General features: G+C 38.8%; 2 protein-coding genes across 5 annotated transcripts in view; one reads left to right on the forward strand and one right to left on the reverse strand.

Moving 5' to 3' along the window:
* Positions 1-546: 546 nt before the first annotated feature.
* Positions 547-11,206, reverse strand: LOC136446717 (sorcin-like). 3 transcript variants are annotated; one of them, XM_066445230.1, is made up of 9 exons: positions 11,073-11,204; positions 9,003-9,047; positions 8,269-8,355; positions 6,530-6,599; positions 5,760-5,803; positions 5,265-5,412; positions 4,708-4,821; positions 4,116-4,174; positions 547-1,940 (listed from the first exon to the last, which is right to left on the reverse strand). In XM_066445230.1, the coding sequence occupies exons 1-9, from the start codon at positions 11,103-11,105 to the stop codon at positions 1,914-1,916; spliced, it is 627 nt and encodes a 208-aa protein (XP_066301327.1). In that variant the 5' UTR covers positions 11,106-11,204; the 3' UTR covers positions 547-1,913. The 3 variants fall into 3 exon arrangements, with proteins under 3 accessions (XP_066301327.1, XP_066301328.1, XP_066301329.1); XM_066445231.1 differs by lacking the exon at positions 9,003-9,047 and having other exon boundaries at positions 11,073-11,206; XM_066445232.1 differs by lacking the exon at positions 8,269-8,355.
* Positions 11,207-12,201: 995 nt separating this feature from the next.
* Positions 12,202-27,288, forward strand: part of LOC136446716 (mediator of RNA polymerase II transcription subunit 1-like) — a 30,277-nt gene continuing 15,190 nt past the window's right edge. For both annotated transcript variants that reach the window (XM_066445227.1, XM_066445228.1), the window contains exons 1-6: positions 12,202-12,354; positions 24,089-24,231; positions 25,523-25,598; positions 26,047-26,101; positions 26,539-26,700; positions 27,217-27,288. In XM_066445227.1, the coding sequence (XP_066301324.1) occupies positions 12,234-12,354; positions 24,089-24,231; positions 25,523-25,598; positions 26,047-26,101; positions 26,539-26,700; positions 27,217-27,288 (629 nt within the window). In that variant the 5' untranslated portion in view covers positions 12,202-12,233. The remainder of the gene's footprint in view (positions 12,355-24,088; positions 24,232-25,522; positions 25,599-26,046; positions 26,102-26,538; positions 26,701-27,216) is intronic.

Below are 27,288 nucleotides of genomic sequence, written 5' to 3' on the forward strand. Positions count from 1 at the left end.
CAGCACTGCCTCCTTCTGGAGTGGAGTAGAACTGCAGAGAGCATGCCTCAGTCTATGGTACTGCAGAACTAATCAATTTTTGTTTGAATGAATAGTTCATCTCTAATAGGTTCCCTATGCAATGTTGTTCAGCTACTTCAGTCAAACCTGCCCATGGGACCAAGGAAAAGGGGTCGCATTGGACAGGTGGTCGCCTTGAAGAGGATCGACTCACAACCGATGTTTCCAAGTTGAGGTGTTGATACAGAATTACATAGATGGATAGAAAATGATGTGATTTTCAACAGCATTTTGTTAAAAAAAAACCATCAGGTTCAATTCCCATTGACAGAAAGATCCTACAAAAATTATTTGTTCCCCGTTATCGTTGTAATGTTTGTGTACCGTTACATCTGGTACGAATTCCCGTCATAATTGACCTATGCAACTTTTACATTCTCCTATGCAGAGCTTTTACGTGGTGACAGTCTATACAAAACATTCCGGGTAGGTTTACCTAATAATGGCTATACTATCAATTATGTTATTCACAAATGACTACATAGATGATGGATTCCACTTTATTAACTTAACCTTTGTGTATATACCGGGTATATGAGTGTAGGTAAAGTTTCCTGTATCCTGTGAAACAAGTTGCAATGATTTTCACAAGAATCCAACCAAGAAGGCATCTGATTACATTCATGATTCCAGAGATTGTGACTGAAGTCTAGTTCTTTTACCACCTTGTGGTGTAACACCAGTGGCCAATGATACAATGTCTACATCACCTTTGCTTCATCAAAGTCTACCAGTAAATTGTAAGCCCTTCGTTTTACGGTAATCTTTCTGTGCGAAAATTTGCAGTCAAAGATGGCTTGATGGCCAACTACTACAATTTGTGCTGTCTTGTTCTCCAAGCAGATGTAGGGTAACACTGAGTAAAACAAGTGCTTGGAGATAAGTCTTGTTTAGTGTTATTGTACTTCTCACAGTTCACAACGAGGTATAACAAGAACAAAACCAGGCTACACTTGATATGAACCTACACAAGGTACTTCCTTACATGTCCTGATGAAAAAGCTACAGTCCGCAGAACAGAGAATACAACGGTGATATGAAATTCTGAAAAACACAAGTTCGTGCATATATATTTCAGATTTTGTTTACTATGTATAAAGAAAAACATTACATTAAAACAACTTTTGGCAGACCAACTTTTGAAAGTGTACATCCAACAAATTTTCACACATCTTATCTCACTCATTGTTATACATGTAACATCCTCATAATGTTTCTGTAGTTGTGAAAGTAAGGATACATTGTCAAAATGCATTTAACACAAATCTTGTAACACCTACATGTATTTTGCTCTCCCCTATTCACAAACTAACACAGTTTTTATTAGAAGTAGCTGGGAAGGGCAAAGCTGCCATATAGTACGTAGAATTCTGAATGTTTAAAATCCCTATAAGCTTCTAGTTGCCAACAAAAAAATCTTGTGCAAGGAAAACTCATATCAAAACACAATTCACATTTGCAACCTGGCTAAATATCATGATGTTGACAGCAATAAGGTTAGAAATACGTTAGGTGCATCACAATTGAGTGCTGAATGTTGTACGCATTGGAGAAACTGTAAGTTGAGAAACAATTAAGTTTGTAATTCATAGTCTGAACCTGGCAGTTATTGTAATGTGTAATGTGTCATGTTTTTGAATTTCGAATATGACTCCACCAATCAGCAATTTGTCTTTGATCATGTGACACACAAGGACCAATTCGAAGATGTAATCCCAATCTTATCATTCACCAACATCACTAGCTTACACTTTATCCTACAGCAGACATCATTAAAGCTAATTAACCCTAGAAAGCAGTGGGCTGAGGCGAAATCTTGCATCTCCTCTTGATTTGGTAGTGGTCTCTCCAACTTAAATGCACAGAGTGCACTGCAGAAACTGTAAAAAAAAAAAACTTTAGGTCAGGTTATTCAAATAGGACAAAGGTATCTAATGTGACATTTTTGGACACATGTTACAAGTTGTAGAGTAACCGGCTATATCAACGGTACTGTGAATCTTGAAATGTTCATGGTAATTTTATTTTCTTGGTGTTTGCATTGACCTCTCCACTGCAAAATCTTTACACCTCAAACATGTACTTTTCAATGCATCACTACAGGAGACTGTGGCATCGTGTGGCGCAATCGATAAGGTGTTTCGCCCACAACCGAGAGGTTGCGGGTTCGAACCCACCGATATGCCCCGATGTTGTGCCCTTGGGAAAGGCACTTTACACAACTTTCCTCACTTCACTCAAGTGTAAATGAGTACCTAGCCTCGGTTAGGGACGTCCCTCGGATAGGACGTTAAATGGAGGAGAGCCACACCTCCAGCACGTTAAAGATCCCACCACACTTATCGAAAAGAGTAGGGGTTCTTCCCAGTGTGAGTGGTTCATAATCATACAGTTCAATGGCTGCACCTGGGGCAATTGTCGTATTGAGGTCACCTTGGCGCCAAAATGGCAGCCTACAGACCCTTGCAATTCAGCCCCGTCGGGTAGTAGTCGGTCAACCCAATAACGCCCCCCTCAGTGCTGTAAGACAGCGTCCTGTCAAGTAATAACTGACAGCCCAGCTGCTAAGCTGAGGACTGGGGCTATGCATAGAAAAAAAAAAGACTACACTACAGTACTGTTTCAACTGTCCTAACAAACATAACTGACTAATCATGAAGTGTTTTGAAGACAGGCATATTGGATCAACACACATTATCACATGGCCAGATGGTGTCGACCAATCAGAAGCCTCCATTGCCCACAATAAGTGGTCTGTTATCACGCCATAACACACCACTTATTGACGTCATGCCATAACAAAACCGTTGCATTTTGTAGATGGGGGTATCTTTTTGATGAATCTTTTTCTTAACCTTGTTTAAAATATCTTTATTGTCTTAAAATTCCCCCAAATGTCCTAAGAATACATGAAGAATTCATGAAAAAAGGAAAAAATTCAATTCAAGTAAAATTCAAACGGAAGGACTAAAAACAATATGTTTCACACCCCCGCCGTCAAAGTGGAACCGGCCCAGACGATCGTTCGCAGAACGCGTTCGAACGTCCGCCATAAGAGTACCACAGTTTTTCGTCGAGGAACTGTCAGACGCCGACTTAGAGTCAGTTTTCGGGTCATGGGAAGTTGGGGAAGACGCCCAGGAACATACTTCAGCGGTTGAGGGGCAAGGAAGCTGACGAGTGTGACCAACAAGAAGCAACGGGCACACAGAGTCCCCTCCCCACTCATCACATTGTATTTCCCGAAGTAGCAAATCATGGCAGACAAAGAAATCGCCCATGAAACCTCCTACGTTTCTACCCAAGAGGACCCAGACCGGTATGTTCACGTTTCTGAGGGGTTTTACCTGACGAAAATTAAAAATGTTACTGGCAAAGTGATGTCGTCTTGTTAAAAACAAACGCCCCCCTCCCCATGGCCCAAGTCACGAACACGTAACTTCCCGAAACCGATGTGTTGGCATCGAAAGAATTACGGTCAAAATCGCCCAAATTCTTACAGGTTTGTACCTACAATGATCTTGGCTCGATATGTGTACGCTTCTGTGGGATTTTTTTTCCGGCTTGAGTAATAATTATCCGGGGAAACTACAACTTGCGGCAAAGGGGAGGTAAACATGTACGATTCTTACCACACCTAGGCGTCTAACAACCTGTCAATTTATAACCGTGTGGGCTCGAAGACAAGTCACCGCTTGTTTACATTGGATTATATAAAGATCATATGTACAATGGATTTATTTTACATGTATAGTATTAAATAAAGAATCTATGTATTATACAGAAATTTGTCTCTCTTATATGGGTCAGTTTGGATAGGCTATGTGATAATAACGTTAATGACCCGCCTGTTCCTCGGTGTATATGGTGTCATAACGCCTGGTCATGTGCTATAACCACCTCATAAAACCACCTCGTTCGCTTCGCTCACTTGGTGGTTTTATTCGGTGGTTATAGCACATGACCAGGCGTTATGACACCATATACACCTCGGGGCGGGTCATTAACCCTTAATTATATCATCATTATATAGTTGTTCAACAGACTTAACTTACATCGTCGTACTGGAACGTACACATTCCCTGTTGGGCCGTGTCACGCCGACGGAACGCATCTGGAACGGGAACAGACAACATTAGCAGCATGTCAGAGGACCAGCTGTAAGCTAGGTCACAAAGTAAAGGAAAGTGATCTCGAACCAGTTTAGCTCAAATGAACTCAATGAACAGATGAGCTAATCTTCCACTGGTCGTGACAGAGAAGACAGACGCTATGTACAGTATTTACAGGTACATTGTACCGGGGAAATTCCCCTAGCTCTTTTCGACAAGCACAATGAACTGTGGACCACGGCTTAACATCCCGTCCTAAGGACTGCGACCCTTTCCGGTAGCGTGCATGTCGGGTGAGCGACACAGCCGGGATCGAACCCGGGGATTCTAGTTCCAGAGGCAAGATCGCTAACCACTGGACTACGCACGCTACCGTCACAGTTCGCAGAGGGATGCATTGTGGGTCAATATAAAGCATTGTCAGGGGCCTTAAACTTTCATTTGACATTTACAAACAATGCATCACACTTTGAGGTGGCTTATAACAGAGATTCTCACTACAACCTGATAAAGAGAAAAATTGACTTCCACATACCTGTAAGGGCCCTGAGACGCACTGCGCAGGCAACGAAGTCGTCAAAAGTGATCTGCCCGTTCTTGTTGTACCTCTTTATCAGCACATTAAGGGTCTGGGGATTTAGGTTGTATCCTGAAAGCACAAAATGACAAAGAGATAATTTGCATATTACTGTGCGAATCTCAGCCTAAACTACCTGCATACCAAATATTATGGAAATATGTCATTCCTTTGGTTAGCAAGCTGCTAGGGGGCCCAAACCTACAGCACTTCTTCCAACTTCTTCTTCTTATGCCAACACCTGTCTGCCACCAAGAAATCATGATCACAGCATGTCCAGGACCAAAGATACAAAAACCAGAAGTCCTGCTGCAGTACCAAGGTCGGCCACCAGGAGGCCAAAAATAGACCTTCGCCGGATTCACAACACTTACCCATGTACCAAATATCTTTGCGATCCATCCAGAGGTTCTTGAAATATTCCGACTGACACACACGCACACACGCAAGCATGCATGCAAGCAGAAGAAAACTATACCGCCATTTAAGGAGGTAAGAACAAACGGTACACGTACCCATCCCACGGACACAGTTCCCCAGCTCCTGGTAGTTGATGAAGCCAGACCGGTCCGCGTCGTACTGCATGTAGATGCTACGCCATCCGTTCAGCGCCGCCCACAGTTCCTTAAACTCGTTAAACCCCATCTTCCCGCTGAAATCACGCTGAACAAATTGTGAAGGAAGCTCTTATTTTCTTCTGAAGGTAATCCTTTGTGACGGTAATCAACATTGTAAATTCTTACACGTTATTTCCGTACACACTATTTCGTCCTGTCCCTCTGTCCCTGGACGGAAATTTGCTTGTTGGGACGGACAAAAATTTCACCCAATCCGCCAAATAAATGAACTTTATGACATGAACTAGATAAAAATATATTATCTATCTGTTAAAGATGACAGATCTAACAATAAATTTCATAACATGGGCTCCAAAATGATAAGTGGGAGAGAAAGACATTTAAAGTCTGTTTCAATCTCTAAACAAATTTGACTGTCTATTGAAAGGATACATCCAGCATGGCTATCATCACCCTGCAGGTCTCCAGACTGAAGGCTGGAACGATAAAGACGAAGGAAGAGATTTTTAACATAATGCAATCTATAGTTAAAACACCAGTCTGGACCAGTCACAACAATTTACACATATTTTGGGGTATAATTAAGATTTTCATTACAAAGAAGACTAAATATGCCATCAGTAAAAGTCTTACAAACTGTAGTAACTGTCAAGTTAATCTCAATCTAAGTTCTAACACTAAAAGACATTGATGGTAGTTTGGAATCCTTTAGTTTTACAACAAGAATCGTCAGTAATTAAAACAACAAAACATTTCAATGGGGGCCGGCAGTCCCTTTTACGTAGGGTGTAATCAGCCATTTAATCTCACATAATTTGTACCCAAATTTAACATAGACTCTAAGTGTGATGATTGGTGCCTTCTATATAAATTAATGGCTACCTGAATTTAGCATAAAACAAAGACAGCCTCTCAAAGTTAATGTTAAAAGCCACTGCCTGCCTGAATTTAGCCTAGAGCATTGACAGTGCAGATGATGTAGGCCCTCTTCAATGGTTTTCAGAACTGTTTTGATTAATTAATTGTAATTGCTTTAAATTAGTGGAGTGTAACAAGTCATTGTTTCTATGTGAAAAGCCACTGTAATAAGGACAAAATTTGGGTGTGTTGCCCGCGAGATCCTCACTGAATAATTTTAAGCCATTGATTGAAAAATAGATTTAAAATAAAAACAGATGTGAGAGAGGGAGAACTAGTCTTACGCTGGTAGGACCCGCTGATCCCAGAACTGGTGAGACACTGCTGCAGCTCGATTGGATCAATCTGGCCATCCTACATCACACAGGGAACCGCTGTTAGTATTTAAACATAGGGGATTAGAGCAACAGGCCTAGGCCAAGCACTTCAAAATGCAACACTTAACTGTGATAAGCTATAAAAAATAATAAAAGACTACTATGAATACAAAATAAGATCTATCTAGCGAGGCAAACAGTTAGAGATGGTAGCAGAGGATTTGCACTAGTGACAGACTGGAAATATATGTATGGGAAGTTTCTCATTGAAAAATTGTACTTCTGTGTTTTGGCAACATCTCAGGGGTGGAGCCTTCAGTATTGTACAATGATTGATTTGGAAATATTCTAGGAATTCCATGAACATGCGTTTTGGCTATACCTTGTTTTTTCTTTCTTTTGTTTGGAAAACCTATTTGGCCAATGACTGTCATTTCAAAGACACATGCAGAAAGCCAAAAAGTTAACACTTTTTGACAAAACTCTTTAATGGTAGGGATGAAACACAACCAAATGTGTGAAGAAAAGTTATGAGTGTGAAAACGTTTTTAAAGAGATGATCCAACTGAATCTAGCATTGCATGTACAAATGTATATATCTGTAAAACAGCACAGACAACACATTTACAACAGATCATGCATTAGTAGCAAAGATTTTGCAAGTGGATTCCAATCTTCTTTGATCTTCAAGATTTCTTAAAACGTCTGTTGATTCCTTCTAGATGTTCCGTGTATGCCATGCAGAAGCGGGGAGTGTCTGAGGGAATTTTTACGACTCACCTCCTGATTAGAACGTAACGAACGAGGGAAGAACAAAAGGAAAGGACGAGTGAGATGAACACCCTTAATGTTAAGCTGTGATTCTGATAGTCTTAAGACATTTTAAGAGGACTATGCGTAATTCCATTAGAAAGGTTGTCAGGGGGAAAGTGAACAGAATTCTATTTGAAAATGAGATGGGTTAAGGAGTTTGTACGTTAATCATAAAAATGTTAAATTCAGAAAAGACTTGCTTTTAGCTACATACATTTGTCACGTATACAAGGGGGCATGCTTTGACATCCCCCATTTCAACTTTTCAATGGAATTACCAAACAGAGTTTAGGTGATGTTAATAAGCAAGGAAGAAACAAGTAGCGACCAGTGACAGCATGGTATATGTCCTTTTTACATGTATCAATATATACGAAATAGTCAACTTTACTTGAGAAAACATACAACAATATATCTTACTAGATAGCTTATTAACATCTCCTAAATCCCAAGAATAAAATGCCATTGACAGTAGTACAGAATAAAAAAAACACTTTTCAACAACTTCCTCTGCCAATTGTTCATTGAATAAGCTTAAGACAATCTGTTTATCTATTTGTTTGTTTTGTTTTGTTTTTGTGTTAAATTTAGGCATATTTTTACTTCCTGCACCTCAGAACTTTGAGCAATTAACAGGAAGAGGAAGTTGTTTTGCACTGGTTACATCAGAGTTGGAAAGACATCTTACATATATCAACTTAGAGTCATTCAGAAATTTCAAGAATCTTCTTAAACCAGACATATGATAACTTCAACAGAAACTTTACTATACATCCATTAAGACTTTGAATAAAAGGTCTTCTTTGAACATTATGGTGCCTTGAAATTTGGAAAAAACTGTCTTTCCAAATGTGAAAGTGACCAGCGTTGTGGAATCATTAGTGAATACAAACCTGCCCTGCTACTGCTGTGAAATACCCCCACATGGGGTCCTGCGGCGGCGGTGCTCCGTACGCACCACCGTAACCTGGCTGGCCATACTGGGCATGCCCGGAGGAGACAACAACAAAGTACATACAAGATTAAAGATAGTCAATGTTGTTAGTCAGTGGTGGGCTGGTTAAAGTTCAAGCGATCATGGAGCAATATGACCATGGCTTTAATTGAATGACAGGCAAGATTAAGTCGAAAACACATTTATTCTATGATTGTCTGATTGTATTGAAGCAGCATTGCAAACTTTGTATTTTGGCAAACACTTCACAAACATTTAAATTCTGCTCTGACTTTTTGCCATTTCACAACATCCTCATGCATGAAATATCTGGGGGAAAATTGAACATTGACAAAGGATTGTACAACCATTCTGTGATCTGACTTTAAAATCTTGCTTTCTGATAATTTTTCATGATGCTTCAAGGAGGAGACATTTTTTTATGTGTTTTATTATCAATTTTTTTGGCTACACCTCAGGGGTGGAGGCATTTTTCTATTTTTTGGGGGGGGGAGAATTTTTTTGAAATGGAGTAATGGAGCAGGCATTTTTATCTTTTTCTTCTTGATGATGCCTCAGTACAAGACAAAGTTTTCAATATTTTATTTTATTTTTGAAGAGCCAGGTGAGATTGCTCGGACCGCCCGAACTTGACCAGCTTCTGCAGGGAGAGCAAAATTAACCTAGACTGACCTGTCCTCCCACTGACGCGAAGTATCCCCACAAGGGATCACCGCCCTAACCATCGCCGCAAGACGTCCGGTAAGCAGTGGACATGCACAGATACAGCAGTTAATTAGCACAAGGGTCTCGGGAGAGCTTGCTAGGCATCCATATATTTCCAGCTTATGTCCACTTCTCAATAGTCACTGTCTTAACAAATAGCCTGGGTGCAATCCTAGGTAGCTAACTGGGGCTCCCATACTCCAGGGGTGTCTCCAGATGTTTATTTCTTACATTCAACTCATTGTTTGGAAGCTAATGTTGTTAATTATTATTGTTAATCTGTCATTCTAAGCTGACAAAAACAGATTTTTATGAATTTCGTGCCAGGAACATCAGACTTTTTGGCCGGACGCAGTAAATTTTTTCTCGTCCCAACAAGCAAATTTCTTCAACTTAAACTACCCCCAAATAACCCCGCTAGGGGCAAAGTAGGGGACGTCCTGGGACGGAGGAACAGGTCCTGAAAACTGCCCTACCATACTCTCAGTTTTTGAATTGAAATAGACCGGATATCCAAATCACAGAAGGTTTGAAAGTCAGAATCTCCAGACTTGCTCGTGAGAGAGGAGTATGGGAGCCCTGGTAAACTAACTAAGATAGCACCCAGGCCACTTGCTAAAGCCACCATTGTAAAATGGACATAAGCTGACAATGGATGGATACATGGCTACTCTAGGGAAGGGTCACCTTGTGGCAGTGTCAAACTTAACAGTCAAAAAGTAACAAGTAACCAATAGGACAAGTCGTGGTGCGGGATTTAGGAAGCAAGCCCTATTCAGTACTTTAAATTTTCTACTGACAATAGCTGAGCACTACAAGGTGGGATCAAACAAAGATTCTAATTATTATTAAATGTCATAGAGGTCAAAATAGACTTTAAGTTTCTACTGAATCAGAAAGGTTTGGCTACAATGTAATGTTCAAATTATTCCTCTTTTTCACACAAAATGTTCATGTCGATAGTCACAAAAACATAATAATTCATGCATTTCTTCTCTGCAACAAGGATGTCTGTAGGCTTTGGCGGTTACCTGTCTATTCAAGATTGAAGCAAAAATGGGTGCCTTGCATCTAATTCAGTATTAGCAGGCTAACAACGTATTTTGACAAGACAGGTAGGGATAATTTTGATCTCCATGCTGAACCCACTGACGAAATGACAAAGCTGAAAAAGTATAATATGGCAAAACAAACTTTCACTCCCTAAAAAGAAGCTTTATCCACTCAATGCACTGTCCAAACAAAACTGGAACAGTTACAACGTGGTTACAAAAAAAGGAATTCATTTCATGTAAACGTTACTTGTAACAATATACAGCCAAAATGTCACCATAACATAGCGAATATTTTGGCAACTTTTTTTGAAAATCATATCATAAAACAGTAAAAAAAACATATGATCCATAATCATCAACCAACAGTTTAACATTCAAACATTACTGTGTCGCTAATAAGCTAGTTCGGAGTTGCTACTACGCATGTGCAGTGTCAAAGGTGAAGGCCCCCGCGACGGAAACAAGACCCGTCTGTGCGTTGTTATGCAAATCGAGACAATGTGGAGGCGAGCACTGTTTCCGTCGCGGGGGCCTTCACCTTTGACACTGCACATGCGTAGTAGCAACTCCGAACTAGCTTATTCACTAGACTCTAACCTTTGTGCCAGAGTATCGAATTTCTGAAACTGAAGAAGACATTTTTGTTTGTCACCCTTCAGTGCCCCACCCACCTTCATTGTACTTGACTATTTAACCGTAACTATGGTCAATATATCTTCATATTTAGACTTTGAAATCCTGATTTTGTACGATTAGATAGTTTAAACCATTGCCGTAAACGTTATGTAAAGTTCCCTACGGATTTAGGATGTTTTTCTAGTCGATTTTTGCAGCAAACTTACCGAGTACACCTGTTCAACCCCCCACCCTCCTACACGTTTCTACAACACAAGTTCGGCAAATTTGGCCGCTTTTTACACATTTAGTTACAAAACGACACTAAAGCACGGTGGAAGACAAAGCTGGCAGCAGCTTAACTTACAGGTTGCTGTCCTTGGTAGCCTGGGTAAGCCATTCTAACAGAATTTGCGGAGAGCGAACTTTACAAGTCGACAAGCTCTGGCAGAAATGCGGAAGTAAAATTTAGGGCAATGACGCTTTCCCACAATCCTTTGCGTCGTTAATCTGCAGATTTCTGTACTTTTCATTCCGCCCAACAGAGGGCGCTGATGCAAAATCTTTTAAAGTCCAAAGAAACGAATTAAAAAGCATCATACTTTCACTTGATGACTGCTTATCATTACTCTAACGCTATATAAACTTATGGATATGTAAATATCAGAAAAAGTAGGAAGTTTCCCTGCAAAACTAATGCTACATTGTGCTAATGTTACATTGAAGAAATTGACTTTGACTTGGCAATGCTCTGAAAGCGTAAGGCATATGTTATAGGCAAAACAGTCAATTCTATTGCATTGATTGACAAGACAGGCTTTGACATTTTGCCAGACCATTTTCAAAATTACACATATATGATGAGATGTGCTTTTGTCCCAGTATCAAAAAATTTGTTTCTCCCAATGTAGGATTTGTTTAACTAAAGGAATGACAGGAATAAATGGAATAACTTTTCTACTTGACCTCAGGGAGAAAGAAATTCTCCTGATGCATGATGATGATGATGATTTCCCTTTTTTTCATTTTAGGGTTAGGAAAAAATAGGAAGACAAAAATAAAACTGACAGAATCAACATCATACTTATGATTAATTCGTTTAAAGTTGAGTGCGAAGAAAAGTGTTGTTATTGATTGAATTCATATGAGTTTAGGATAGTATAACATGATTTCTAGCTCTTGTGTAGTTTATCATTTCAAGGGATTGAAGCTTTTCAGATTTGTCAATTTAAGGTAGTGTAATCATCTTCGCTAGCGAAGCCAAGCCAAGAAAAGAAAAATCATAATGTTTTCCAATAATGATTTTACGATGTTAATCATCAATGATGTAACGTTAATAGGTTCTAATATAATTTTATGTTATAGATATTGGTTGAATGTGTTACTTTATGTCGTCTATATGTAATTGTGATGTCAAGAAGTCTGCGAAGATTAGTGAATGGATTTTGTGACAAGGAGAGCGCCACCTGGCGATCCGACAGCCTGAGCACCTCCGACCCTGCAGTGACGTCACCACGAGCTAGGGAAGATGGCGGCGGTCGAACAGCGCCTTCCCCACGGGCTGCTTTCCCCGCCCCTCGGGAAGTCCAGCCTCTCCCTTACCCTACACCTCGCACGCCAGGGAAGGTTCCAAGCTGTTGAGATCTCAGGTGAGGTGAAAATTTCTCCATGCGGTGCTTTAAAACCACCGATTCGGGCTGTTTTTGTCGAAGGACTCCAGCCTCGCATAGAGTTGTTTTGCGTACAGCCATTTTGGACTGTCCCGAAAGCGGGGATTGTTTTTGTTCGGAAAATTATCCCCGCTTCTGCAGGTTTCCTTTGTTCAGTCCCCGAGCTCCTCCGAACGTTTTACCGCTCTACATTGAATATGCATCGTCTGATCCTTGTCCAAACGTCGCTGGAATTCCAAAACCAATCATGGTACTCGGCGGAAATAAGTAAAAAATTTATTTGGCGCCAGTGTGAGAGTGTATTCTGGTATGTTGTCTGGTTCCAAAGTTGGCGAGTTTTAAGATAATTGGAGGAAAGAAAATTACGTCTGTCCTTCCCAGAATTTTGACCCGATTGTTTACTGCGTGGAGGAAAATTGTTGTTGATGTGTGCTAGACTGTGTTTACATACTGACGATGTTTTACATGGACAGAAGGCCGAATGAATGTTGGTCCCCAGTGAGTTTACAGGGGTCATGTTGCGTGGGATGGGATAAACAAGAAAGGATTAAGGGGGGAGGGGGGAAATGAAAACAAAATGCACAGCCTTGAAATAGATCATAACAAAAATATTACATAGCAGAATTTGAGAAAATTATCCCTTGATAACTGGGAACGAATTGCACATCTGGTTGGCATCAAGGTAAATATTTTAATGAAATTTATGTGATTTTTCATAAACACCCACCCCCTACGGTCTCTCTTGGTCTGTGCCGTATGGTTTCTATAGAAAATTAGTCCTCACGCCCAACAGTTTGTAATAAGTTTAATTTGATATTTCCAAGAATTTATGATTTTGATTTTGCCCAGTTGTTGATTTGTGAAGTTTGATATCCCGTACCTTTCACAGTTTCAGCTAAATAGTTTGATCATTCACATTATTTATTGAGAAAAACTGCTGATTCAAACAATATCACTGATAAATATTATTTGGAAGTTAACCATATAACCCTTATTTATCATAATATGGAAAGGATAAATCAACTAGATTAGCTAAAACTACCATTGACGACTCCTACCAAATGCCTACAAACGAGAGATAGTTTTCTGACAAATGTAATTTAAAGGTAAAAAAAATGTCTTTATTGGTTATTATACCTTCCTTAACATAAATCCGCCAGGTTACATAAATCCACCACTTTGAAAAACAGTGGGTGTGAGAAATCTCTAGTGCAGCACTCCCAGGTATGCACATTTTAGATATACAGGAGTGCATTATACTGGCTGACGTTGGGTTGGAGATCTGTTTGGACGTATGATACGTCACGTATCTTTTCAGGGTGGCGGAATGATGTACCCTGGTGGAATTAAGTTAGTATATGTTACATTCCATACCACTCAGACCAATTGAATTTTGTGGCACTGAATAATGACGCCAATAAGGATTTTGATATACCATGATACCAGTAATATTGATATGAGGCATATAAGCCCCCCTATACAGTATATCTTTCAGTTTATTATGGTAATCAGAACCATGAAATGATTATACCCACTGCCATGACTTGTACCTCAAGTCCACATTGCAGCATCAAATTACAGAATACTCTGCTAGTTTCAGTCTTGTTTTAACCTCCAAAACATGTCATGAATGCCATTCAAAAGGTCATACAGATCTTTTTCTTTGCCAGTAATTTTGTTTCTTGATTCTATGCATTTTGGGAGTGCATTTCAAATATGAACAACACATTGAATTTAGCCACCAAGGCCTGACAATGTAGTTTTCCCAACTAGTATGTTTGTTTGCATTTTGTGCAAATTTGTTTCATGCAGTTAAGTTTTGGTACTCACTTCCAAAGATGATTATATGATATTTAAACTTTAGCTTTTCCCATAGAAGAAAAGAGGGATGGCAAAAAATACCCTTTACTCAAGAAATTTTATTTGTGTGGCCTGTTAGCATAAAAGGATAGAAATATGTAAAAGAAAAAGTTCTGTCAGTGGTACATACACCTTGCTGTAATAAAGCTGAAATTAATAAATAGATAAATAAATATCCAGGTCACTTTCAGCCAGAACTTCTCCAGGACCTGTCCCTTCGTTCTGGGACAGAAATTTGGTTGTTGCGACGGCAGACAAAAGTATCTCTCCATCAGTCCCAAAATCGGAACTTCATGACATGATGAAAGTAATGAAAATGTATATTCAGAAGCTTAAAATGACAGATTTAACAAGGAAAACCAACGACACGGGCTCCCAAACAATGAGTTCAAAGCTAGAAACAGCCCTTCGTTCTGACGATAAGAATCAGTCAGCAAAGTCATTAAAATCTTGTACGCCCACTGTCTTCATCAACCTTATCTACCAAACCCTCCCGCCCGACATTACCCCTCGTCGCGTCAGCTGAGCAACCGTGTTATGCACTTTCCCTTCTTTTATCCCTAAAGCATTAATTACACTTCTCTATAATGTGCCTCCTTTCATGTATGTGTTTGACTTGGGGAAAAGGAAGCACACATGCCGCCATCCTCCTCTAGATTAGATTGCATACATGTATGTATGTACCGTAGATCTTAAAATATTGGCGATGGTTTTATTTTGTGTATTTTTCTGCTCTACCAAATTTCACCTCAAATATGCATTTCTAATGTATTACTAAAACACTGTAAAAACCTTTTTTCTCCTACTGCGGTGAAATTAAGTCACCGCGAAAATAATAAATCTACAGTAATGTATGTACATATGTATATTCCTAAACAAATGGTTTGTTTTTGCAAATGGATTGAGGAAGATTACCTTGACAAAGTCTCTTCCAATCTGGATGCAAATTATGTTTTGTCGTACGTAAATGTACCTGATTGCATACTGTAAAGTTTAAAATTTTTGTGTTTTTTTTTAAGGATCTAGGTGAAAGGTCACCTACCCTGCAGTCTTATGCTATTCTTTCATCACGTTATTACAGTTGTATTTTAGTCCCACGAACTTACAACACATAAGTGAATGGAATTAACAATGATGTAGATTGCATGATCATGTTGTGTTGTGTTTTGTTGTTTTGTGTTGTGTAAAGGACATTATGATGTCCTTGGGTGTATATATAGAATACAAGACGGTGTAAATGGTGTAAATACTTCCGTATCACCCGACTGACCCAAGGTACTTAGTAGTAGTACCAGTCCAACCTGAGGGAGGGCTAGGACAGAGGGTGATGCGGAATACACTGTGTTTTATTTTATTTATGTCACACAGTTCAATACAAAATGCGCCAGAAGTTGGGGGAATATTTGGTGTCACAAAACTGTTCAAAATTTTGACAGTGGGGCATTCGGCGCACGCATAGTGCATTCAAATCATTGTAGTGGCATTGTATTACATGTAGGTGACCTGTACCCTAGGGTTGTTGGTCTAAATCTTGTGCCAAGTAAGGTTTTGTCCTTAGAAATTTAGAGGTAATATGTCACAAAAAATTTGAGGGAAACCCTACTATGGAAATTATAGATTCCACCAGTACTTGGCACTTTAGGTGATCAGTATTATTTGAATACCTGATATTTCTCAAGTGTGAATTAAGCAAAAAATATAGTGATTACTTTCGATGAAGTGGTTCACATTCAGCTAAATTGCTATAATTCTGTGACTTATTTGAGCCCCATACATGTACGATATTATATAACCAATGGCGTACTAATTACCGTAGATATTTTTGGACATCCATGGCTAAATTAGTATGTTGCATGTATAGGGCACACTGGAAAAAGAGACAAATTGATGGCCAAACTCCAACAAAATTTCTTGAGACTTTGGCATACTGAAGCTCTGTTTCTAATCTTGTTTGATAAATGTGACTATCTCGGGGAAAGGGGGCATGATATGATATTAATACTTACAGCAGGTGTGCATTCAGTGTTATTTGTCAACCTATCACGTGGAATCATATTGTGAATGCCCCAAGGATGGTAGATTGTACTTTGTTAGCATTATATGGGTCAGGTATATATTTGTATGATGTTGTAATATTTGTTGAAAAGAAAAGTGGAAAAACAGAAATTGTCGGCAATGACAAAGGTTTTTCAAAAGATAGACGATACTTATATCACAAACCTCCAAGGTAGCATTATGTAATTTTACCACCACCCTGGAATGTTAAATGCAACTTGACTTTTACATAGTAGAAGGCTAGAATAAACATGCTTGCTATCTGGCAATGGCAAAAATTCTGTAGAAATTCATGAATTTTTTCCAATACCTAATCAAGTAATTTTTCCTCAAAAGTTTGACCTCTTGAAAGAAAGTTATAAGTCTTAAAGTTAATACTCTTTTTACCAGTAGATGCCATTTTCAAGAAGTCATACCTTGGGTTTTTTTCCTCATACAAAAATCAGCATTTTTGCATGCAAGTTGCAGTCCTTGAATCTCGGTCTGACAAATATGGAGCTATGTTCGCTTCAACAAAATGAGAGAGAAAGAGATTCAGCTGCTGATACTCTTTTTGCCAGTGAGTAGATGTTATTTCCCAGAAATCATACCTTGACTTTTTCCTCATACAAAACATCATGATTTTTGCATGCAAGTTGCAGTCCTTGAATCTGGGTCTGACAAATATGGAGCTGTATTCACTCCAATAAAACGAGAGAGGGATCCAGCTGCTGAAGCGTCACATTTAATTTCTGGGATGGATTGGAAGGGGACCCCTGAGCACAAACCTTATACACCTAATGGATTTTAACGAGGTTAGAATTACAATTGGAAAAGCCTGTTTTCTGGCACACTGTCCCTGGAAATATCTCCGCTCCTGTAGAATTGTTGGCCGTTAAAACTTGAATATTCTAGAAAATTCAGGGTAGGAAATGAAAGTAGGTTTTGAAAAAGAATATTTTCACATTAGGATTGCCTAGCCTCCTGGGTCATTCAAATGTCTTTTCATATAAATGCAAATAAATATAAAGGCAAGTTCACTTTTGAACAATCCAAATTTGCCAGCAAATGCTGAAAAATTTATTAAGGTCAGACGGATACAAATCCCCATATGGTAAAACTTGATATCATACGTTAGGTGGAACAATATTAATCATTTTGAAATATTGAATGACTGCAAAGATTATAAACCCATATATATCATGCAGGACAAGCTGAATTGTTCAACCATGGCTGGAAAGAGAACTTTGAACCCTGGTTTTAAACAGGTGTTCGTGAGTGTTTAATGAAAGCCTTGTGCAAAAGATATATGGTCCAGCTCTTCACAAATGTTAGCAAACATCACTACGCAGAAGAATTATGAATCAAGCCCCAGACAATAAGCTCTCCAGCTAGCTTACAGGGCTTTCCTTTCCAGCTCATAATGATATCAAGGTCAAAAAATATTTATTCTACCTCCCTGAGCACTGTATTGAAATCAGCTCTGTAATTCTTTAACTTTGTAAATTTCCCAGAAAACGAGTTTAAGTCTGTGCAGCTGGTTGTCCCTGGATCCTGATTATATGCTTGAACAGACTTTGAGTTAAAGCTGTGTTTTTGACGTTTGTTCTAAATTAAGGCTGGGCTTACTAAATGCACAGGTGGCCATACTCTACTATCGTATTATATCATTCGTTCTTGAAATCTTGGTGAAGCCATAACCTCCTGCACAGACCTTCAGAGTTGATGGTGTTTTTCTGGGGCTTTTTTTAGGTAGGTGTACCAATCAAGCAATATTAGGGCCCGAAAATTTTGAATTTTGAAAGTCTTATTTATTTAGTCATTTCTATACAAGTTCAAACAGCCCTATCACAATGTATAGCGACGTCCATGATGAAAAAATGCCGATGTTGTTCTGATGTGAGAACTCACTGAAATCGTTGCCGGGGTTTTTGTAGACTCCCAAAACTAAGGGGATCATCGCACAACACGTTTTTACGCGGTTTTAAAATGCTCAAAGTTTGAAGTTACTACTCAAATGTGCTAAACAGTGTTAGTTAATGTCACTACCAAAAAGATTTCAGCATTCTTTTATTTCCATTTTTTGGGCCCTAATATTGCTTTGGTTGCCTTTAATGCAAGTGATGGAAAAACGGTGCAAATCAACTAGAAAAGCTGTAGAATTATAACTGCCAGCCACCGAGACAGAAAGTCTGTGTGGGAAGCTAGTGCAGCCTTGGGGTATGTCTTATCTATAATGTAGTTTTCAGTATGATTTTTTCAACTCTTTGATGACAGTATAAGTAGGCGGCCGGCCAACCTGCATTTTGTCAAGGACTGCCATACTTTGAGCAATTCAATGTACCAATGCCTTTAAGGGTATGCATGGGTAGTACGCACTGTAAGTCTTGAAATCTTTGCACATTTTAGTTTCGTGGTGGCTCTTCATCGTGAAGTCATAACGCTGTAAATACATATATATACTGTAAATGCAGAAATGTTAGCCGTGGTTTTACGTTCACGGTTTTCGCGGTGACTGTTTCAGTCGAACTTAAAACAACCGCGAACATTTTTGTCCGATACTGTAGCAGTTTGTGACTATAGCGCTGCCGCAAACTTAAAACCACCGCAAACACTTCATTTTCGCCTTAGCGCGAAATAAGAACCACAGGAACTTAAGTGCATTTACAGTATTGTTTTTGTGCTGCCGTTTTGTTTTGACTGCGAAAACCTCCTTTCCACTCCTACTGCGAAATTAAATCCCAGCAAAAATAAATGAATATAGTATCTATAGAACTGATGTGATTTTATTACAGTATCAAATAGTAGATCTCTAGTTGTGCATATGAGATTCAGAAAAGTACATTTAGTTTTAGAATCATGTAACCGTTACATGTACATTTCATGTACTAAATATGGATCTGTTCTTAAATGTACTTTTTGTTACTGTAAATGCAGAAATGTTTGTGGTGGTTTTATGTTCGCAGTTTTCACAGTGAACTTTTAACCACGAATTTAAAACCACCCGCAAAAAGCCGTTCCAATGTGTGCCTGTAGCGCTACTATTGTTTCAAACGCGAAATTAAATCCCCACGAACATTTCTGCATTTACAGTATCAAAAATTCATAGACATGTTTTACATTGATAAAAGTAAACATGTCAGCCCTGATATGTTTCCACAAAATTGACCTCTCACAGCAATGTGTTTTGCATTCTTTCTATGTTGCAAATAATTTGTTTAAGGTCAATGTTGCTCCTATCTCTAACCTTTTATGGGAAGGACAGTTTATTAATGACCGAGGACTCAAGGTGAAAACTTAAAGAAGGGCAGCTGACATTTCAAACTAGGCGTGTAGGGTCTGTGGTATGTTCCACATGTCATCAGTCACTAGAGAATCGATGACTTTTATGCTGCTGCCATTTGAAATCTGACCTTCAGGAGGCTAGGATCACACCGAGGAGGTCGTATTTCAACCAGTAATTGCATGTTGGTTGGTTTTGGTTTTATTACCTTCGTTGAGAAGGTTATGTTTTTCACAGCGCTCGTGTGTGTATGTCTGTCTGTCTACAAAATAACTCGAGAATGCCTGAATGGATCGTCTTCATATTTGGTAGGTCTTTGTGAGACCTCCAAATGAGTAGATTATAGGACCCCTAGCAACTTGCTATGGTCCTGCAGCGGAACTTCCGGTTTTTAATATCTCGTTAATTTATTTATTTATTTATGCTTTCTTAATACAGGGTAGGCGTGCTCAGTGCTTACCACACTGCTCAACAGGCGTGCATTGTACAGAATGATAAACATAATAACATAATGTAACTATTCTAAGAAATAAGAGCAACTAATAAAGAAATAACAATATGTACACAACCAAGAGTCAATCATAATCATATGGTTTGATTTCTTGATTGATAGGTTTGTGGATAACTCAAATATGAGATAAAAAAAGTTATGACAGGATTTTATTAAATTTTCAATAATTTTTGGGGTTGATTAAGTTTTAAGAAAGATTAGGAGCCTGCATGTCCCTTTTCTTTTAGGTGTAGACAAGCTATTGTATTTTGATATTTAGAGGCTCTGGCGTTTGTTTAATTCAGCAACCCTCTGTCGATCAGCAAATATTATGTCAACAAGCTTGACTGTGTGACAGGCTTCACAGACATAGATGGCTTGTTATGTTCCCAAAAATGAGGTCTTAGGGGAAAGCAGTAACTCCCAGAAAGGTTTATATAATAAACGGCCTTCTCAGAATCCTGACAGATTTCATAAGGGCAAGTAGCAATTTGCTTGCCATGAACACCTTTCGAAAGAGGAGATGCATACATACATTCCTGACATTTTTCCCTCCACGGGCAACCTTGAATTTGAACTATCAACAATTGGGACGGAGATTTCATCACATGTAATTTCAAAGCAGTAGAATAAAGTACAACATAAGTATGTCAGTGGTTTGTCCTTGCCCTATTTTCATTTTATGACCCCCCAAAATGTGTCTACATCTGTCTAGCCTTTGGGAGAAATGTCAGACCTAATCCCATTGGCCAAGGAAGATAATCAGATCAGACCTTACGGTATGTTGTGTTGGGGCTCAGACATCTCTACCATAACATAAGCTCTTTAGAGTCTGAAGAAATTTTGTACATTGGCATGCAGACAGGCAACTTGTTACCGACATGAAAATGGAGGTATAGTTTTGTAGTCAGCATACCTCAAGAACCTCTGGATGGATTACGATGATAGTTGGTGTGTAGGTAAGTTTTGGGAAGATGAAGGTCAATGTCAATTTTGGGCCCCCTGGTATCATGACCTTGGTACTGCAGCAGAACGTCTGGTTTTTGTATCTTTTGTCCTGGGGGCGCTGTGGTCTTGATTTTTTTTGTGGCAGATAGCTTGTGAGGTAAGGAAGAAGTGGTGTAGGTTTGGACCCCCTAGCAACATGCTCTTGTTTGCCACTGTAGCATGGACATGAAAATTACTGTAAATTGCTTTAAAAGTTTAAGTTCGCAGGGAGTTACTTTTGCAAAAGCGAGAAAATGGAGTGTCCGCAGTAGTTTAAGTTCATGTTTGAAACAAAAGCGCATTCACCATAACAAACAGGTGCCTCTAGTACATGTACATCATGATACTGTACAATGTACAGTACGTATTGCTTGGACAAGGGCGTAGGCAGACAATAAAACTTTTGCAGTGGTTTTAAGTTTGCAGTGAAGATCACAACAAAAACTGTAAACATGAAACCAGGTTAAAAATGTCCCGATTTACAGTATATGTACTAACTTCAACAAGCAGTTTGTCTATGTGGCAATTCAACATTCTGATAATCTAGTTCTTTTATTTTTGCCTTCTCTTTCACAGTTTCAGCATTAAAAAAAAACTGTAGTTTAAACAAGAGCTTTTAAAAAAAGCTGGCGTTTCGGCTACGTTTATAAGTGTGAATTGTCTTTTCCCTTTACTTGAAGTAAAATCTGCCAGAGGAAGTCACTCAAGGGCTGTTCAGTCTATAAGAAAAATTGTCATTTTGGGAAATAGAGAAAGGCAGATTGGGGAAAGCAATTTTGAAGTTACGTCACTTAACTTAAGTGCTTTTGAAAAAGCTGGTCTTGGCCTACAACTTGTACTTATTTGTAAAATGTATAATAGGCTCATTATAAAAGCTATCAATGTAATTATGTACATGGCACGCAATAAAACATAAAATTTGAAAAAGCACCATTGAATCATCAGCACTATGGTAATTAAGTGAAATAGAAGTTCATAACAGCTAAGGTTCTATCTAAAATGACTACCAAATGTCAAACAAATCAACAGCTACCTCATCCGTATTATTCTGGTTTCCGCATTTACAACATTTCTTCCTTATTTTCCTGGGTAATTTTGCTAAAATTCATGAAAATTCCCATAGTTTTGTGCCGAGGGGCGCCACTTTCCACGTCCGTGTTGTCTGAATGAAGTCGATACTGAACAATGGAGCATTTGCTACTGTAACAAAGAATCGCTGTTTTGCAAACAACATCAAGAGCCTCTGTTTACATCGGGGATAGAAGATTAGTGGCGAGTGTTTTGCAAGAATCATCTTACCGCGCATAGGAGCCGCTGCACGGTATTTTCCATTACAATGAACAGAAAAATTCGAATGCCGGGTTTGGAATCTATGAAGTCCTGTTCATAAGACAAAGGCCTTGTATATATTAAATGAATATTTAAAAATAACAAATATAAAATATTTCTTTATTTATTAATGAAAAAAAATGATATTCATAAATATGATATTGATAGATTAATATAATATCAATATATATTTTTGATATTCAATATCTAAAAAGAAAAAGAAATCCATGCACGGAGACGAACCCGGATCTTCTGGGTCCGAAGCGCTTTGTGTTGCCAGATCGGCCAAGCTGCGGTACGTAACTATTCACACTGGACGTAATACTATAACCTTACTATATGGTATCATTTATGCCGATTTTTGGTCGTTTTCTTGACGAAATCATTTTTTTTCTTCTGCAATCTTGTGGAATAGATGTAATATGGTCATTTTTCAGGATATCAAAGTCCGAAACCACAATGCAATGATATTTCCGAACAGTTGTAGCAGTTACATGCGGTCGCCGTCCTGTGTCACATGCAAATCTGCGCCGTCCTGTGTCACATGCAAATCTGCGACACAGTGTTGAACCAAGCTTCCCTGGTCCCTGGTCCTTGCTTGAAGCCTCCTTGCTTGAAGGTAAAAGCCAGGAGAATGCGTTTCGGCGCGCATGCGCCGAAACGCAAAAAACTCAACAATGAACCAAATCCCAGCAAAATTTTTTAAATATTCAGTTCTTGATATTTGAAATTTGCGAATTGTAGAAACAATGAATTAGGTGTACCTAGCACGCAACAGAGAATCCTCAGATTGAATTGTACTAAAAGCCTAGGCTGGATTTCAGAAAAGAAAACAAGTATATCCTGTTTCATGTTCAGAGAACCATCAGCCTTCTTAGTCCCAGGAAATCATCTATTCTCAGGGCTGGAAATACTGGGTGCATGTGCACCTGTGTGCACCCAAAATTGGAGCTGTGTACCTGATTTTTGACAGTGGGTGCACCAGTGCACCTAGATATTTTTGTAGGCTATAGGGTAGAGGTACTATTGTACACTGGTATACAAAACATGACATATATTGAAAATAGAATATCTAAAAAAGTAAAAAAAAAGATACATTTACCGTAGCATATGATCATATGTTATGTAATAGTATAGTCACCCTATACCTCTGAGCTACCTTGTAGGTGGATGTGGGTGTTCAAGAGTTTGTCCAGGCTTCATCTTAAGTCTATCTACCTCCCAGGCATGTTAAGAGTACCACAGAAATCTTTTCCTCTTGTTTGAACTCCAGATATGGTATCATGGTAGTAACCTTACATGCCATATGCATCAATGTCTAACAGAAAAGACCTTCTAAACACAATTTCGTTGGTGGTATGGTGTTTTTGTACAAACACTCAACCGTCCTTAGATACTGTCTTTGCTTAGTTTTAACGTAGAGTTCAGGATCACTATACAATATGCTCAGACAAAGTTCAATACAATACTCAATTTCTTCTCCAGCAATACACCATCTTTTTAAATGCACCATCTTTTTGTCCCATAGAAACAACATCTGAAGGTTTTTACCTCACTAAATGTTGTTAAAAGATTCACACTTTCTCTATTTTTTTATGTCTTGATCATGATCCTTTGTTTGTTTTAAATCTAATGTAAGAAAGTTTTAGGACTACATTTAGATCCAACAGTTATTTATTGTATCTATCGATGGTTGTTTTATTGCTAAACACTGTTTCTCTTGTGTTTAGGAGGAAAGCTGTCGTCAAGCAAGGATGAAAAGAGCGAGGCCTTGTCCGCTCTGATGCAGCGACTACGAACGAAGAGCGCCCAGATCAAGTCATGGTCCGACACCAGCAAACTGGTCAGGTCCATGGTCTGGACCAGCTTAAACGTATGTTAAAACCCTCTTATTTTAAAGTCTCAATTATTCTTAAAAGATGGATATATTAGTTGTACCATGGGTTTATTTGAACAGCGGAACAAGGGCGCTGCGACCCCTTGCCCTGACCAAAGGGGCCCTGACCATGTGCCCTCTTACCCTGGGGAGCAGATTCTCTGACAAGCGTAAAATTTTGATTGACCAGGGATGCTACTAGCACTAGGTCTCATGTGACCACTTTCTTAAATGACCTGTATGACTGTACAAAAAGTAGTTTTGTCCTTCAGGAAGCCAAAAATGCCCTATTCTTTCTTAAAATTCTAAAAAAACTCCATACTATGAGGACGGTTTCATCTGAAGGGGGCTTTCACTGTCCCCTGCTTTGCTACTCCCCCTTGCAATTCTTTATCTAGAAAACCCCTGGACTATGATATTTGTTAAAAAGAGCATTGGTAATTTCCCCGGTATATTATGAACCTGTAAATAGTACTAAATACTGTACATATAGCATCTGTCTTCTCTGTCACAATGAGTTGAAGAATAGCTCTTCATTGATCTAAATTGGTTCTAAATCACTATCATTTTCCATGTATAAACGTTAGAAGAATTTTGTAGCAAAAGCCTGTAGTAGTGATCAATGTTTCAATGTTGATCTTCTCACATGTATTTGACAAGCACAGCTGTATTTGAAATACAAGTTGCAGTAAATAACCTTGAGTATTGATTAATGTTGATCTTCTCACCTGTGTTTGACAGCTGTGTTTGAAATACATTGTACAAATTGCTGTAAGTAACCTTGATCCAAAGTGAACATATACTTGTATAGATGTTACTGAAAAAAGTACAATCAAGTCAATATTCTTTGATATGTAAGCTAAGAAACTTGTTGGAAACCTTTTTAAGCAACAAAGATCTAAATTTGACATCATGCTTTGATCTCGCCTTGTGTTATAATTAGGAAAAAGGTTATATTTGGCTTTGTTATACTGAAGGCAACAGTAAATTTTACATTTGGCGCAACTAGTGAACCATTTATGTGTACCGAAATCATTATAACAGCTTTTGATAATGCTAATGATTATGCTATTACAATAGTCGCCAAAAAACAGTTACTCAAGCAACTAGATAAAAATTTTAAACAGTCAGACGTTTGAGACAGCATCCGCTATCTTTCGTCAATGACAAGTGGAAAGAACTGGAGAACCAGGTTTTATACAAAAACTCTGAATTGAATTGTTAATGAGGTGAAGACAATTTAGGATTACATTTAGAGTAGTTGTTTATTGTTGTTGTTTTTTTTCAGGACAAGAGGGCTGTCGACAACCTGGATCACTCCCGCCTGAGAAAGTGCATCAACGCCCTCCAGAAGGCTCTCAAAGGTAAGGTTGAGACAACTTAATTTCCTTCTTGTGTGATCTTTAGCTGGCATGACTAAATCACACTTCTAGTTCTAGCAGCCCTCCCACTGGTCAAACAAGGAGGGGCTCCATAGAGCTCTGAGCTGAGAGAGTTTGAGATGATTAAAGAAGCCACGTAAAAAAACCTAACACAATTATCAAGATGAGTAGGGGTGACTGGTTGTGCTTGGCTAAAAAACGAGAGCCGTAGCAAAGCCACATTGCACGACGTCTAGCTACTTGAAAAAGCAATATACTTCACCTTAATTGAGGATGACTGCTATACCTAACTTTACCTACACTCCTAAAGATAGTAGAGATACATCTAGCTTAACCGTGCCAGATTCAAGCACAAAACTAGTCTCTTGTGTCACAAGGACGATGGACAAAACTATGATATTTATTTCCACATTTGCTATGTTTTCTGCAGTCACTACCCTGCCATCCATGGTGGAAAGGCTGGACTCTGTTGCAAGACAAGTTGGGTAAGTGTTCCTGAATCTTACAGTGGAGTGACATTGTTCGGCTCAGTACCATAACAAGCCGCTAGGGGTCCCAAATCTCATCTAATTTCGAGGTGTCACCAAGACCTACCTACCTAAATATCATATCAAGACAATGCATCCAGGTCTTCTCGAGTTGACCTGTTGATACACAGACACACACATAAATGCTACCCAAAACATAGCCTTTTTGAGAAAGTAATAATAATTGAAGCCATGTAAAGGTACACCATCTAAAAAAAAAGTATATTAAACTGTTAGACATACTGTAGCCAAATGACTTGTAGCTTGTTTGACACAACTTCTAAGGTTTTCTACAGTATACTATACAACTCCAAGAAAATAGTCAAGAAATAGTTTGTGTTTTTTGTACAGCCTTTTTCATTAAAACTTGTTCTCAATCTCTTTTTCTTGGACAGCTTGAACTTCAAGGTGACCTCCAGCGGCCACGAATGTTGCATCAGTGCGGAACTGTTTTACGTGGAGATCAGACTGGACACGAGCGGGGGCGTGCAGGACGTCAGGGTCGCCCACCACGGCTCCGAGTCACAGAGCTGTCCCGAGATGCTCAGAGTTCTCAGGTACGATCTAAGGTCATTCAAGGGCAGACATTTGCCAGCAAATGTAAACTATGTCATCCTCATCATCACATCTTTGTCAGAAGTCAGGATTTATGTCATTGAAAGACTGACATTTGTCAGCAAACGTAAAATGAGTCCTTCTGATCAAGGGCAGATATTTGCCAGCAAATGTAAAATGTGTCATCATCATTACATCTTTGTCAGAAGTCAGGATATACAATATGTTATTAAAAGGCTGATGTTTGTCAGAAGTCAGGATATATGTCATTGAGAGGCAGACATTGGTTTTCTTTTGCTTCTGTTAAATTTGATCTGCCATTTGGTTGTGTTGTTCATTAGCTGACTACTCCAATTGGTTTTCCTTAATTTTTTGTATACCTGTAATGATTTGTTTTTTTGTTTGATCTTATTTGCTTATATTTGTATGTTATAACCAACAGTGATTGTTATAATCCATAGATATCATAAATGTACATTTTAACATTGTTGCCATGATATCGTTCTTCCTCTACCCAGGAATGGCGACTTTAAGGAGTTTGTAGGCCACTTAAAGGGGTTGCAGAACATCTACAGAATACCTGGCGACAG

This window comes from Branchiostoma lanceolatum, chromosome 13, assembly GCF_035083965.1.
Source record: "Branchiostoma lanceolatum isolate klBraLanc5 chromosome 13, klBraLanc5.hap2, whole genome shotgun sequence".
NCBI lineage: Eukaryota > Metazoa > Chordata > Leptocardii > Amphioxiformes > Branchiostomatidae > Branchiostoma > Branchiostoma lanceolatum.

What these genes read in the sequence shown, in the direction of transcription:
- LOC136446717 (XM_066445230.1), bottom strand. Translation starts at nt 11,105, where the DNA reads ATGGCTTACCCAGGCTACCAAGGACAGCAACCT. An exon ending in TCACAGCAGTAGCAGGGCAG is followed by an intron (nt 6,600 to 8,268) that starts GTTTGTATTCAC and finishes TGTGTGATGTAG; the next exon opens with GATGGCCAGATTGATCCAAT. An exon ending in GATCAGCGGGTCCTACCAGC is followed by an intron (nt 5,804 to 6,529) that starts GTAAGACTAGTT and finishes TTATCGTTCCAG; the next exon opens with CCTTCAGTCTGGAGACCTGC.